The sequence below is a fragment of the Xiphophorus maculatus genome, chromosome 13 (genome assembly GCF_002775205.1).
Source record: "Xiphophorus maculatus strain JP 163 A chromosome 13, X_maculatus-5.0-male, whole genome shotgun sequence".
NCBI lineage: Eukaryota > Metazoa > Chordata > Actinopteri > Cyprinodontiformes > Poeciliidae > Xiphophorus > Xiphophorus maculatus.
Genome location: NC_036455.1, coordinates 19,689,135 through 19,703,059, shown reverse-complemented (window position 1 = coordinate 19,703,059; position 13,925 = coordinate 19,689,135). Strand labels below are relative to the sequence as shown.

The following is a 13,925-nucleotide window of genomic DNA, read 5'->3' as shown; positions in this document are numbered from 1 at the left end:
CACATGATGGTTCAGCACACAAAAACATTCTGGACAACTCCATGCGCCCCACTTTGGGATATCGTGATCGATTTCAAAATTGATTTGTGAGTAAAAACAAGTGTTCACTTAGATAGAGAAAACAATAGTAAGACAAATAAGTCGTTTCAGGATCTTACTCTATGACATCATGTGCTGAAATTTGAAAAATATTATAATATAGCTCCTCAGTATTACAGCTATTGATTTGTAATTTGCCTTAAAGGATGCCAGCTTGAGAAATACCAGTTCTGATCTTGCATGATCCTAATGAATGAATTTGTAATTTACTAGAAGGACCGTAAATTTAATTATGTGCATGTTTTTGAAAAAAACAAAACAAAACAAAACAACAATTGCAGCACTTATGAATTTACTAGTTATTAGTAACTTAGTGGTGCACATTGAAAGGTACCGAATAAACTTTTGACTATCTTCTAAAGTTTATCTAGTGAGAACTTTTGGTTTTTGAAACAATTTAAATATATTTGATTGATTTCAAAAACCACTGCTGTAGTAAGGCAGATTTAAATGGTTCTGCCCCAGTTCAGCCCAGCCAGATTTGTCTCTATTAGGAAATGTTGCGCGGCTCGTCCTCGTTTTTCATACTCACCTCGAGGGTTGTGCAAGCCACGTCAAGCTGCGTATCGTACGGAAGGGATTTGATTGACAACAGACTGTATTCATTGACTGGCTTGTGAATTATGTCAAACTCCAAAAAACATTTCAACAACTGCTGTTTACCGGCAGACATGCCGTCTTCTATCAGACAGCTGAGCGCGGCGGTGCGGAGGAGCAAAACTTGTGAGTTTAATCTTGAGCTGCACCAGGAGCACATGCGTCAACGTTTGGAGCAGAATGACAGTGATCTCGTAGTCCTGCAAGCAATGGGTTTCTCCGAAGAATGAGCAGCAATGAAGAAGAAAAAAACTCTGCAGATTTGGGAAACGTTCTGTTGGAGCTATAGTTTTGTGAATAATGGTGGGAAATTCCATAATATCAACTGTGCATTTTATTCTTTGTTTGGAATTTTCTTTGTAATAAAGTTGATGCGTGGCTATTGTTTTACATCTAACTGCATCATTTGAATCCAAATGGCTGCTTATGTTTTACAGAAATAAAGTGCCACAACACAGATCAATTTATAGGTGCACCAAAAATGATCAGCTAATTTGCACCGTTTACAATTTGGTCAGGTTCAAAGGTTCTTGATTAAATGACCTTCAGCAACTGTAACCACCTTTTTAAAAATTGGATTTTTCACAGTTTGTTCATCTTGACTATTAAAGTGACTGTGAACACAATGAAAAGGAAGAAATATCAAGATTGAGGTGACGCTTGTTGCCTTTCAATCGGGGCAGGGTTATAAAGTTGTTTCCCAACTATTTAAAGTCCATCATTACACTGAGAGAATTTTTAAATGTAGAAAACAATAAAAAAAAATTGTCTATCTGAAAGTGGTATTCGAAGCAAATTTACCAGAAAATCAAAACGACTGTTCTGGCAGTTGGCTTGATGGTAGGGAGAGCACAGAGACAAGCTTGTCTGGAGGCCGACTGTGTGGCCGCAAGAGCCTGTGTACGGGCTCTGGAGTCTGGCTCAGAGGAACCCGCACCAGAGATTGTAAGGAGCCTAGGCAGGATCTTGAGAGCCCTCCTCAGAGGCGGCAAGGAGTGGGCTCAGAGGGGACAAAATGTGAACTCTGGTTCTCGGAGGAGACACGCAGGCTCAGGCAGAGTGAAGGCATCAGCGACCAAACCCTCCAGAGAGAGACGCGAGAGTGAGACTGCTGGGGCTGCTGGAGCTGAGGCTTGGGCTAGGGGGCTGCCAGGAAAACGTCTGGCTCAGCGACTGAATGCTCTGTGAAAACATTCAGCTAGACTTTCTTCTTCCTCCTCCTACCGAAAATACTCAAAAAGTGTGATAGTTTCTTTGTCTGTCTGGATTCTTCTGTCATATTTGGTGTCATAGTTGGTGTGTGCTCACACAGTGCCAGAGCAGAGGCAGGTGCAAGATGGAGATTTTACGTAGTGATGTAACTGAACATGTAAGAGAAACACGTACCAGGGCCACAGCAACAGTGGGATCCAGCAGAGAAACAAAGAAACCAAGAAGCTTACATATTGTGGTGATGCGTTTGTGCCTTGGAAAACAGGTAGATACAATCTACAACATGATTGCCAGCTGATTTGGGAGCAGTTTCTAGGAACTGAAGCGATTAGATCAATGACATCACAGAAACATGAAATAACCAGCAGAACAATGAGCACTAACAGTGTATTCACACCAGGAAACTCTTTTGATCGGCTTGTTTGTTCCAGACCAAATGCAACACTTTTTTTGTTCGTTTGGTACAGCTTGCTATCAGATTGTTCTTTTTTGCAAGCAGACAGTAATTTGGAAACAAAGTCATGCGAATCATAATCTTTCCTGCTATGGGACAGAAATAATGGGGCTGGGACTAATTTTTACCATAATCCCTAGCCACCATGTCTTGTGAAGTCCTAAAAGATGTATACTGATGGCGGTCTGTATTCATACAAGAGGTGAACCACACCACAGTTAATTTGGAAACAGACTAAGATCACCTCAAAAAGTGGATCGAAGTCTGGTTGCTTGGTGTGCACCAGGGTTCGCTCGAGTTTATTCACCCATGCATGATAGGTCCGTTTGAAGCAGACCAGTGTCTGGTGAGTGCTACTTATAAATTACAGAAATGACTAAAGTAGTTAACAAAGTCAACGACTGTAGTCACTATTCAAGCTTTTTTCTATCCAAGGTCATTGACTTTCTTAGGAAACAAGAGATAAAAATCATTAATCTAATTAGAAATCTGAAAGGGAGAGTGATGGAGATTTGACGGATAGTCGTGATTCTTCATTTCAGTCTTTTACAATTGCATTTCTTAATCCACATGAATCTCCAAAAATATCTAATATCCCCTTGAATTCCTCGAGCAGTTTCTTAACCCACTTTCCCTCCTAACTTACTGAATCTCTTGCTTACTCTCATCACACACTTTGATGACTTGCACTTTGTTCTCCCGTCTCCACATGCGCCACATGTTAAAAGGACTCGAGTGCATGGAGGGGGTTCATGGGTGTGACGCGATGCGAGGGAATGTCACATGCGCAGTTGCTCAGAGACAAAAGAGAAAGCCTTTTTCTGTGATCAAGGGGTTTATAGCTGTTGTCTCTTTTCACAGCATGAGATCCACTCAGCTCATCTGCCATTTGTGAATAACCGATAAGACAAAGTGAAAAAGTACAGGCTTCATGGAGCAGTGGAGTGAAATTTGATAAAAGGACACACGACTTACTTTCTAAATGTCAGCCATGCTAAATCAGATGCAGCACATTATTATTTTTATGTTGGTTTACAGATAGAAGATCTTATCCAGATGAAAGACTTAACGCAGAGTTGCCATGGATGTCTGTGGATTTAAGTAAACAAATTAAGTTTGACTTTGAGGGAGGATGATCTCTCTTAAGGCTCTCAAACTAAAGATGAGAGGGGGCAGAGTTGAGAATCTTCAGCTAGAGGCTATATGGAGAGAGAGGAATGTTTTATGATTTGTTGCAGAGACTCAAAATGTTTGGCAAAAGAATGCAGATTGCATTTTTGATAACACTCCGTTAGCATTTAATTGGCAAGGACACGTTTGGCTTCAAGTGTGGCTCTACATGGATTTGCTAGCGTATGACAATGCAATTTCTAGCTTAAATGCCTTTAGATGTTTCACTGAGATGTAGAGATTGTAGATCAGGCAGCACAGATGATACAAAAAAAATTAAATTTTTGGTTTTTGATAATTATATTTCTAAATACACTTCAGTTGTCCTTTAAGAGTCCCAGGTAAAGAAATGAACAAAAAAAAAAATCTGAATGTCCATGATGTTGCCACTACAATGTGTCAGAGAAGGGATGGGGTATTTGGATGTTAGTTTTCCTCCTCATAAGTTTTACAATGTTTTGCATAAGGCGTAAAAGTTTATTTTTGTCCAATCTGATCCATCAATCCGTCCCTTTAATAGCTTGAGACAACTTTTAAATGGGACTTCTTCTTTCAACAGTGTCTCACTTATTGCCATGCTTCCATAAAAGACCTATATGGAGTGTGTGGCTTTCATCTATTAGAGGCTAGAGGCTATTTTCCTTTTCCTTCACAACTACCTTGTATTAGATGACCACATATACATCCTAATAAAACATAAATGGTGATTGCAACTTGACTAATTCTAAAGAAAATAAGAATAACTCATATACTAACAATAAACAGAAAGTTAACAAAACTATTTTTTGTTATTGACGAACTTGACTTGCCCAATTAAGTGAAGAAGGTTTTTAATTTTATTTACTTAATACAGCCACCGTTATGTTTAGCAAACAGAAGAGGAAGTGAGATGCATTTCTTTTTGCATTAATTAATTTTTCTAATCTCAATTTTTTTTTAAACTACAAATTATGTATTTAGATATAATTGATCATATGTCCAAATGTAATATAGACAATAAAGTCAAATTTCAGGAAACTTTTTCTATCCTACGTTAATTCTCTGGAGTTCTTTCTTGGAGCTGAGTAGTTTTTATTTGTTTAGCACATATCCTTCATTTGACATGACAGAGTTCATTTTGATTAGTGTCTTTATTCAGAGAAAAAAAAAAACAGTTTTTGTTAACAGTTTCTAAGTCCAATTTGTTTCAGCCCCCAGCATTTTTCTCAGTTGACAGTAGGATTGTGGTTCTTGAAAGTGCAAACATATTTCCGTATGTTTGATGGGTTCACATAAAACTTGCATAAAAAAAAAAACACGGGAAAAGCTTGTCAGTTGCATTTGCACTGCTTTTATAGAGTTCCTTAATACTGTTCATATCATGCTTTCTAGTCTAGCTAGCTATTCCAAGCACTTTAACGCTACATGTCACATCCACCCATTACCACACTGGCTGATTCACAACATGACTTAGAGTCCATTGCCTAAGGACACATCAGCATGTTGTGGGAAAACCTGGAATCAAACTGACACCCGTAGACAGAATTTCACAATCCTAGACGTTATCATGGCATCAGTTATTTCTGCCTGCACTTCGAGAGTCATGGAGCAAACTTTTAAATATGATTCTTGTGTGATCTGCCAACAAAAATCCAATTAAACTGTCCAAAATTGAGGGATGCTAGATGCTATAGTATTTCAAATGTGAAAATGTTTGGATAGCATTGAATCAACTGGTGCGATTTGTGTTCTGTTCACTACAAAGTACTGAACACAAGTACCTGACAGACCATAATTTGCAGCATGTTAAAGTCGAGCTGAGCACCATTTGCTTCAAAAGAAAATAATCGTGTTTGTAGTTTTTATGACAACGTGACTGTTGTTACTTTTATGTTCATCCCAAATCTGCTTTCAACACAATCAACAAGGAGTAATTTTTTTTTTCTCTTCATGGTGCCACTGTTGTTTGAAGATACGTGTTTCAGACAGCAGGGGGCGACTCGGCAAGCCGTACATGTAGCTCGTACATGTAGCTTTAATGGAACTGAATTTAGGACAAGTGTGCCATTCTTTGTCAGAGTCAATGCGTGGGAGACAAGAGCAGACATGCATGGTGAGTAGTTACAGTTCTAAAGAGTAAACTTTCCAAACTGTTTAGGTCCCTGGTATGGTGCTTTAAATTTGGTTCGGTTTGGTTTGCAATCAGCTATTTTTAGCAGAGAGACATGCTGTGTATGTTTGTATTACAAGTCTACTGACATTTGACTTAATCTGATGCAGGTTTCAGATTTCTGTTTTTTTTTTCTTCCAGGCATTGGTTTGGTTCATGTGATCTGTTATGCATGAGGGTTAAAACATTATTTTATTATATAAAATGCTGATAAAATACTTTGATCCTTTAATTAAAAAAAAAAAAAAATCTAGTGATGTAGTTGGATTTTTTTCTCTTTTTGTGGTAGCCTAAGTCAATTTCGTTTTCTGAGTAAAACAGGTGGTAAATTAAAATTCAAGTTTAATGCTTAATACCTTTAATTTTTTGCATAGTTGGTACAGATACAGATGTTACAAATATGTATGATTTCAAATATATTGAAGAATCAAACCTTTTATGCTTTGTTTGCCACGTTTTCAACCTGCTGATGCTGCCGCAGGTGTCACTTTTGAGATCAATTAGTAAAGATGGTGGAATGAGTTGAGCCTATGTCCAAGCCCGTTGCTGGAATGCTCAGATCTTGATACACTGAGGGTGTATCAAGATTGGACAAGAAGCTGAGTACAGAGAGCTGGTGGATTTCTTTGTGACTCTAATGGAGAACAGAACAGGAGATCCGTCCTGCACACAGTCATCAGCATCCTGGATAATATGCGTTACAACGTTTAATTTCCCTTTGGGATTAATGCAGTATTTTTGAATTGAATCGGAATTGCCAAACCTGAGTATCAGCAAGATTAGGGATAATAAACAAGGTTTGACTTTAAGTTGTTTTTGTAGAGTCAGCCTCAGTTTCACTGCACACAGTGGAAAAGCTCCAGTGGGAGTTCAGTAGTGCATCTACTTTCTCTGAAGTGTGAGATCCCTAAACACAACCTGGGAGCATTCGAGTATTCAGTCATAGCAAGTGTCCCGCTTTGCGGTTTCCCAGCATGCCGCTGTGGCATTTCAGAAGCTGGTTAAGCTTTTAAACTGCAGGCTACCCAGACTATGGCGCTTCCATAAATAGGCCATAGCCATGGAAAACAATATATTGTTAGTTTGTGGTTGTTCTATTGGGAAGAAACGCTGGGATTCAACTTTTTGTAAAAACAGTGTTTACAAATATGACTGGCGAAAGATTCAACTTTGTGAAAAATGAGGTCATCATTACAATTTAAACAATGAAGAAAGGAACTTGGAAACGCCTAAAAATGCACATGTTGGAAATGTCTTGCATGAGGCATATATCCCTGGTGTATTCACCTCCGCAGTATGATCTCCACATTTAAAACATTTGTGGCTTAACTTTTGACTTAATATTTGTTTCCATATGATTTTACATTTCAGTGTCCAGAGTTGAAGCACATTTTTCCCAGCGAGCATCACAACATAATTGAAAATCATAGTGTGTAGTCACATGAACCGGTGTGTTTCACATGTGACTACCCGCATGATTTTCCACACCTAAAACATGTTTCCTATGTTATTATGCACTGATTCCTAAATTTGAAACACGAGTGGTAAAACACTGATCTCACGGGAGGCGTTCTGAATTGTTTCCCTGCAATTTACCCATGTGCAGATCACACTGGTAACTTTGAATTTGGAATATTTTAATTACTACTACGTTTTCCACATGTGACGCATGTGTTTCGGATGTTATTTCATAGTATAATTTAAAATATGTGGAAAAATTGGAAACCATGCCAGAGGTGAAATGTATTTAATTTAGTGTTTATCTCTCCGCCAGTGATTTATTTTTTAATTTTCTTTCTTTTTTTTTTACACAGTACAGTTGCACATGTAAAACATCTGTTTACGAGGAAAAATGTGGAAAACCGTCCTTTTTTTTTTTTGTTAGGAGATCTTTATTTTAAAATAATATAATGGCAGACGGTCAACAGAGAAGGCTTATGTCCCAATGTATACTTTCCTGTTGGGAGAAATATTTATTGTCTAGAAAACTGCAGTGTCAAAACGTATGATCTTCCACTTAAAGAATTGTTTCCAGCCCCTGTTTTGTAATTTACATAGTTTCATCAAAGCGTGCTGAAGAAGGATCATGTTTATACATATCTTAGATCCTCTTTTGTGTGGCAAGAATTGACTCAAATCCTCATAATCCCCGGGCTATCATTTCTAATAGCTATGGCTCAGAGGAAAAATGAGTTTTCTGGTATCTGGGGTTATTGAGTTTGATTCCAATTTCCTCCAAAATATATCAGTGGTGTGTGGCAAGGCTGTAAAATGCTACCCATCTGCATACAAGTATATGAATGTTTGAGTGTGGCTGGGTGAACGAGCTACAATGGTTTAAAGTGGTTTAAGTAGTTGTCTGAAATACCTCATCGTGTTATAAGCGGTTGATTTTATTTAATGGGTTTCACATGGGAGTTTACGTGTGTACGCCGTTTACTATCAATTCATTCATGTAAAGTAATGAGTTCTTTCCGTAAGGGTAATTTCAAATATTTTAAAGATAAATGAGTTGTTGTTTTTTTCTCCCTGTGGTGGGATAATACTTTAAGCTGTGCTTCCAGGCCTCTTTTGTCTTTCATGAATTTTATGTAGCATGTGGGGAAACGAACAAATAAATAAATAATAATAATAATAATAATAATAATAATAATAATAATAATAATAATAATAATAATAATAATAACAGTAAGAAATTATGTTTTCAACTCGGTGAGTTAAAAAATTGAAGCCAAAGCCAAAAAGACATGCAAAGCAAAGAGAGACAGAGAAAGAGCTTGCCATCCTTGGTAATGCCATTAATGTCAAGGTGGAAGGAGGGGAAAGCAGACATCCAAGATGATGAATATTTAAGGATGCCCAAAGTGAAGAGCTGTTTTAGAAACGAAGTGGGACAGAATGCCCTCATGAAGGCAGCCCTTTAGGACGTATTCTTACACAGTATGTGCCTTTATTAATATTCATTGTTCATTGTCCCAAAAACAATTTGCTTAACGCCTCTGACTTTTTTCACCCATAAAATGCATTTTTGCCTATGCACTGCTAAGTCTGTATTCAAGTTTAAACTCTGTTGAAAAACACCCTGACTTTTTAGTGCAGTAGATGTATATACAGTATATAAAAAAGGTTGAATAAGATAAAACTGAGCATAGAATTACAATGTATTGCCCATAAACAAGGAAACTATCTTGTCATATAGATCAGCACATCGTATTCCCGCTGAATCGCTTGATGCAACATTTTTGTGACACACTGCAACGTGAGTAACTGTGTCACCAGCTGTGGAGAAGTGTGGATGTATGATGTCATGCCATACCGTATGAACTTGGTTTACAAAGTAGCATGATGCTCTGGAGCATAGCTCACAGCATGCAGTGGGTTAGCTTTTTCGAAACAGTGTCAGGACCCTGGAATGAAGAAAAACAGGCGCTGAATAAATGCAGATTGTAACAGTTGCATATGTAGGCCTCGATGTTGTCTTTACATCAAAGAATTTAAAACAGGACAGGAAAAGAGAAACTAAACTGTCATATTTTCTCAAAATTATTAAACATGTTTTAAACTTATTTCTACTTGTGTGGATTTAGGTTATTTTGTTTTTTTTTCTTCATTTATTTGCTAAGTTAGAACATATTGTTTTTAATTTAAATTTTTCTTTTATTAGGTCTCTGCTTTAATTAAAGCTTTTGCAATTTATTGATAAATGAAATCCTTATATTGTATTTTACAAGAAAGAGATGCCAATTTAGTGACAATTTTAAATTATTGACTTGGTGAACGTTGACTTAGTTATTCCCAATTTAATTTGTAGACTATTTCAAGCAATTTACAAAAAAAGTCAATGCAATTCCAAGTACTTATTTTCCTGTTGATCCTACGTATCAAACTTAGTTTAATATACGGCATTATTATTATTATTATACAAACTAGTTAAACATTTCAGAATAAAGAAACCCAGCAGTTTGCATTGAGTAACTGATTTGCAGTGAATGACTCAATAATTCCTTTAAGTTATTAAAGGGTTTGATGAAAAATTTGATGAAAAATGTTCTTTTTTTCATACGATAACTTTTAAAACCTTGGTTTACCTTAACTCCAGTGGTGAGCCCACACAGCCTAAATTTGTCCATTGGCCTGTATGATTCTTTCTTCATAACCCTCTCTATTATATCCAAAGTAACGGGTTAAATTAGAAAAAGAGCCTAAATTAAAATGCAATTTCAAAGATGCATCTAAAGTATTTTTTTTTCCTTTTTCTCAACCAAACCCATTTAGAAACATACAATGTGTTCTAGTTTTCATTTAAAACACCTTCCCCATGACCTTTTCCTGACAGAATAATGTACATCTTCTACATCAACAAGCTGTCCTTGAACATGATTGTAAAGCATTTTATGCTCATGCATCACTCTGAGTCAGCATCAGTACAATGCCTCAAACCCCATAGGAGATTATTCATTTTTTAAACAGTTATTGATGCAAATTTTCTACATATATATATTTGTTATATAGTTTATTTAATTACAGTCCCTTTAATGCTCTGCTGCCTTTAAATCTTCCTCCTCATCTCTCTGGCTTTTGGCTGCCTTTAATGGACTTTTAACCATGACTTCTCCCTCCTACATCAGAAACACAGTTGCCTTTCAGTGCTCTCTTTTTGACATTGTTGCGTATTACCTAGACCTTGTGAACTATGTTTGCAATTCTGGCGATTCTTTATATAAAATCCTGGGTAGCACTGTGTGTGTCATTAATTAGGAACGAGGGGGAAATAGCTTGAAAGCTACGCTCACAGGTTCTGTAATTAGGTCTCTTCATAGAGATATCATATTTGGTAACCTTGGTTGCTGCTTTCAGCTTGAAAGAAGTAATAAATTAAAAGACACCCCACTAGAAATGGGCAGGGCTACAACTTATTAGAACAGTTTCATGGCTCAAGAAGGTAGATTCTTATTTGAACTTGTACAAGTTGTTCAAGCAATGTTTTCCACTTTGATGATATTGCTTTAAGATATTTGAGGAAATACAAGGGTGTGATTTCACGAGGCCTGTCGTGATAAACAACAAATTAATTAATCGCACGATAAATGAAAACTATCGACCTCATTTTAATTTATCGACTTTATCGTTTCTTCCTGCCTTTTTCTCTTTCTATTATTGACACTGGATGAAAAAAGGCTCAACTCCGGTGCTCTCCACTGACCCGTCCCTTCCTCATTTCCTTAGCGTTATGCCCAGTTCACGCTACACGATTTTGGAATAGTCGGCCGGTTGTCGGCCCATTTCAAAACCTGAGAGACCACACACTAGCTGACAAAAATTGTAGGTATAATGGGTTCAGTTGTGCCATGTGGTGTCCAACAATGGGCACAAAATAGTCGCTACAAGTCCACTAATTTTAAAATCAATGTTTTACTACAATCTACCTGCAATGCATGTGGCTAGTGTCAGCGTAAAGTCCTGACTGAATGAATTTCATTATAACCTATTTATGTCACGTTAACAATGAACAGCTGAAAAGTTATTGGAATCAACTGCGGTAGCAATTTCGCTCCAACTCCTCTCCTTGTCATTTTAGTGGATATTCTTTGCACCAAATGTTGAATAAACATTAATATTGTTTCCACATATCATCTCCGATGTCCGGGATTCGCCTCCGTGCTTTCCTCTCCGAAAGTGCGGATGGAATCCTTACTTTCTGATTGGCTACCTGTCACATTCAACAGGCTGAGTTCTCGCTCCCAGTCGGGGAAAACCCCACACGCTGCAGCGTTAAACCGGCCAAGACAATCCAACGTGTTGAATATGCTTAATTTAGATCGGAGCGGCCACGACGTTTTACCGACTTGACCCGATCAGTCGGAACACACCATACACTACAGGATGATCGGTTGCGATTATAGCAAGTCCAATCTTAAAACGTTGGACTTTCTAAGACTGTCATAAGGGAAAGGGTTCATGTAGTGTGAACTGTTGCATGAGGTAGTCGGATGTGCTCATCTTCCTTATCTAAATCTAATGATTATTGAAGGGCACTGTGGTGTACAGACTTCATAATCTGTGCTCTTTTGGTTGAATGTAGTTTTTATTTCCACTGTTGTTTACTAGTTCCAGTATTAAGTGTTCTTTTGAAAATAAAGTGTATTTATTTTTGGCAGGATATCTCTTGCATTATTATGTCATTACCATTAAATCAGTTTTAAAATGGTTTTCAAACAATATTATTGTTTATCGCAATAATTTTTGAGACAATTAATTGCTCAGCAAAATTTGTTATTGTGATAGGCCTAGATTTCTCTGCCAATATTTCAGAGAAATGAACATCAGCTTGGTATTGCTTGATCAGGCAAGAATGGCCCATTTTGCCCAAAACCTCCTGAAATTGCGTTTTTACCAAGATGCTTCATATGTCTTGCATGATCGAGTAGACACACGGCAAGAGTAGTAACTCTTCAAGTACCCTGAAGAAAAATATTGTATGCAGAGAGTGTGTTTTTTTTTTCCGGTATTGTGTGTGCACACTCTGTGAGTCAAAATCAGGCTGTTGGCGGACCCTCACTGTGTCAGTGATGGTAATAGTTTGCCAGAACCTTAGGGGAGCTGCTCAGCGGGACGGGAGTGTGTGTGCATGGGAGTTTGTTTGTGTGCACAAATCTGTTCACGCGCACATATCAGCAGGAAAGGGTAGAGCAGGCCCCACAGTGCATGTCTCAACAGCCAAGTCATCAGCCCTTTTAATCCAGCCCAGCAGGGATGTGTTTGTGTTTTTGACAGTTCTTGTGTGTCTGTGCGTTTGAAAAACTTCAGGAGGACTGCTGTCATAAAGTTGGTTTTGTAATCCTCTGAGGCGATGCACAAATCATTCTAGAAATGCTTTCAACCAGACATGCGTCTTTAGTATCGACTTGTATAACACGTTTGAGTCTGTCTTTTGTCTATGTCATGTTGATTTTTGTCAGTTTTGTTTACGGATGCTACCAAATATGTCCAATGTTGATCATTTCTCTTCTCTTTCTCCCCCTGCAGGACGAATGTCATAGGATGAACACTGCTGGTGGGGTGTGTCTGTCTGTGCTGTCCTCCCTCCTGGCCGTGGCTGGGGCCCTGGCTGCTCTGTCTGCCCTCGCTCTAGCTCCTCTCTCTACCCTAGCTGAGGTTGCCTATGGGGCTGCCGAAAGCATCCCCAGCACAGGGGCAGAAGGGGGCCCCTCATCCATCTCCTCACCATGCTCCAGCCTTGTAGCAGGGGTGCTCTATGGTTCTTTCTCCCTACGGGAGCTTTTTCCCTTCAGGACACCTGGTTGTTCATGGTCCTTGGAAAATCCAGATCCTACAAAGTACTCCCTCTACCTCCGCTTCACCCGAAACCCTATCATCTGCCAAATGCACCACCCCATGCTCCTGTCTCTTGACCACCACCTAGTCAATCAAAGCTGCCCTCTCCATCTACAAACGGCAACAGCCAGGGATCAGGAGATCATTGATCTCTGCGGCAGCCCCTTGAACTCAGACAGACCCTACTCCTTCCTGCAGTTTGATAAAAACTTTGTTCAGTTATGTCTGACGAGACACCCTGCTGCAGATGAGCCTCAGGTAACAAAGGAATTGGTGGAGCAGAGGCTGGTGGAGGTATTGCTCATTAACAACGAGAACTCCAGTCAGTTCACCTGCGGCGTGCTCTGTCGTTGGTTTGAGGAGTGTCTGCGGACGGACCCCAATGGGAACCAGGAGACCTCTGATGGGGATGTTTGTGGGATGACGCAAACGGGCTGCATTTGTCCTAATCACAACATCATGGCGCCGCCGATTCCACTACTTCCGGAGACACCTCACAGTTTCAGCAACGGTTCCCTCGTCCCTGATGACTGCTGTGTAACTGAACTTCATTCCAACGATGCAATCGCCATAGCACCGAGAGACGTCAGGCAAGGTAGGGTTTGTGATTCAAGTTTTTTCTGTCTCGCTTACACCATTTTCATATTGGTTCTGTGCAGCTCTTTATTTAATACAATGTGCATGGATACATATTGAAATGGCACGTGGGTGACCGAACATTGTTGATATTCAAAGGTTTTTTTTTTATCTCATATGTGCAGTTGTTTGCTTGTGTACTCGACAAACAGACCAGAGAAGTTCTTCTTGTTTTCCTGTCTTTTTATATCACCCCGGGGAGGTCAAAATTCTCTGCTTGATAGAGAATTTATTATTTGAATTTTGTCTTGTGCATGTTGCCCTTTAATTAAA

At 38.7% G+C, this 13,925-nt stretch overlaps 1 protein-coding gene across 12 annotated transcripts in view; it reads left to right on the top strand.

Moving 5' to 3' along the window:
• Positions 1–13,925, top strand: part of adgrb2 (adhesion G protein-coupled receptor B2) — a 262,213-nt gene that overhangs the window by 60,461 nt on the left and 187,827 nt on the right. For all 12 annotated transcript variants that reach the window (XM_023345456.1, XM_023345457.1, XM_023345455.1 and 9 more), the window contains exon 2: positions 12,708–13,611. In XM_023345456.1, the coding sequence (XP_023201224.1) occupies positions 12,723–13,611 (889 nt within the window). In that variant the 5' untranslated portion in view covers positions 12,708–12,722. The remainder of the gene's footprint in view (positions 1–12,707; positions 13,612–13,925) is intronic.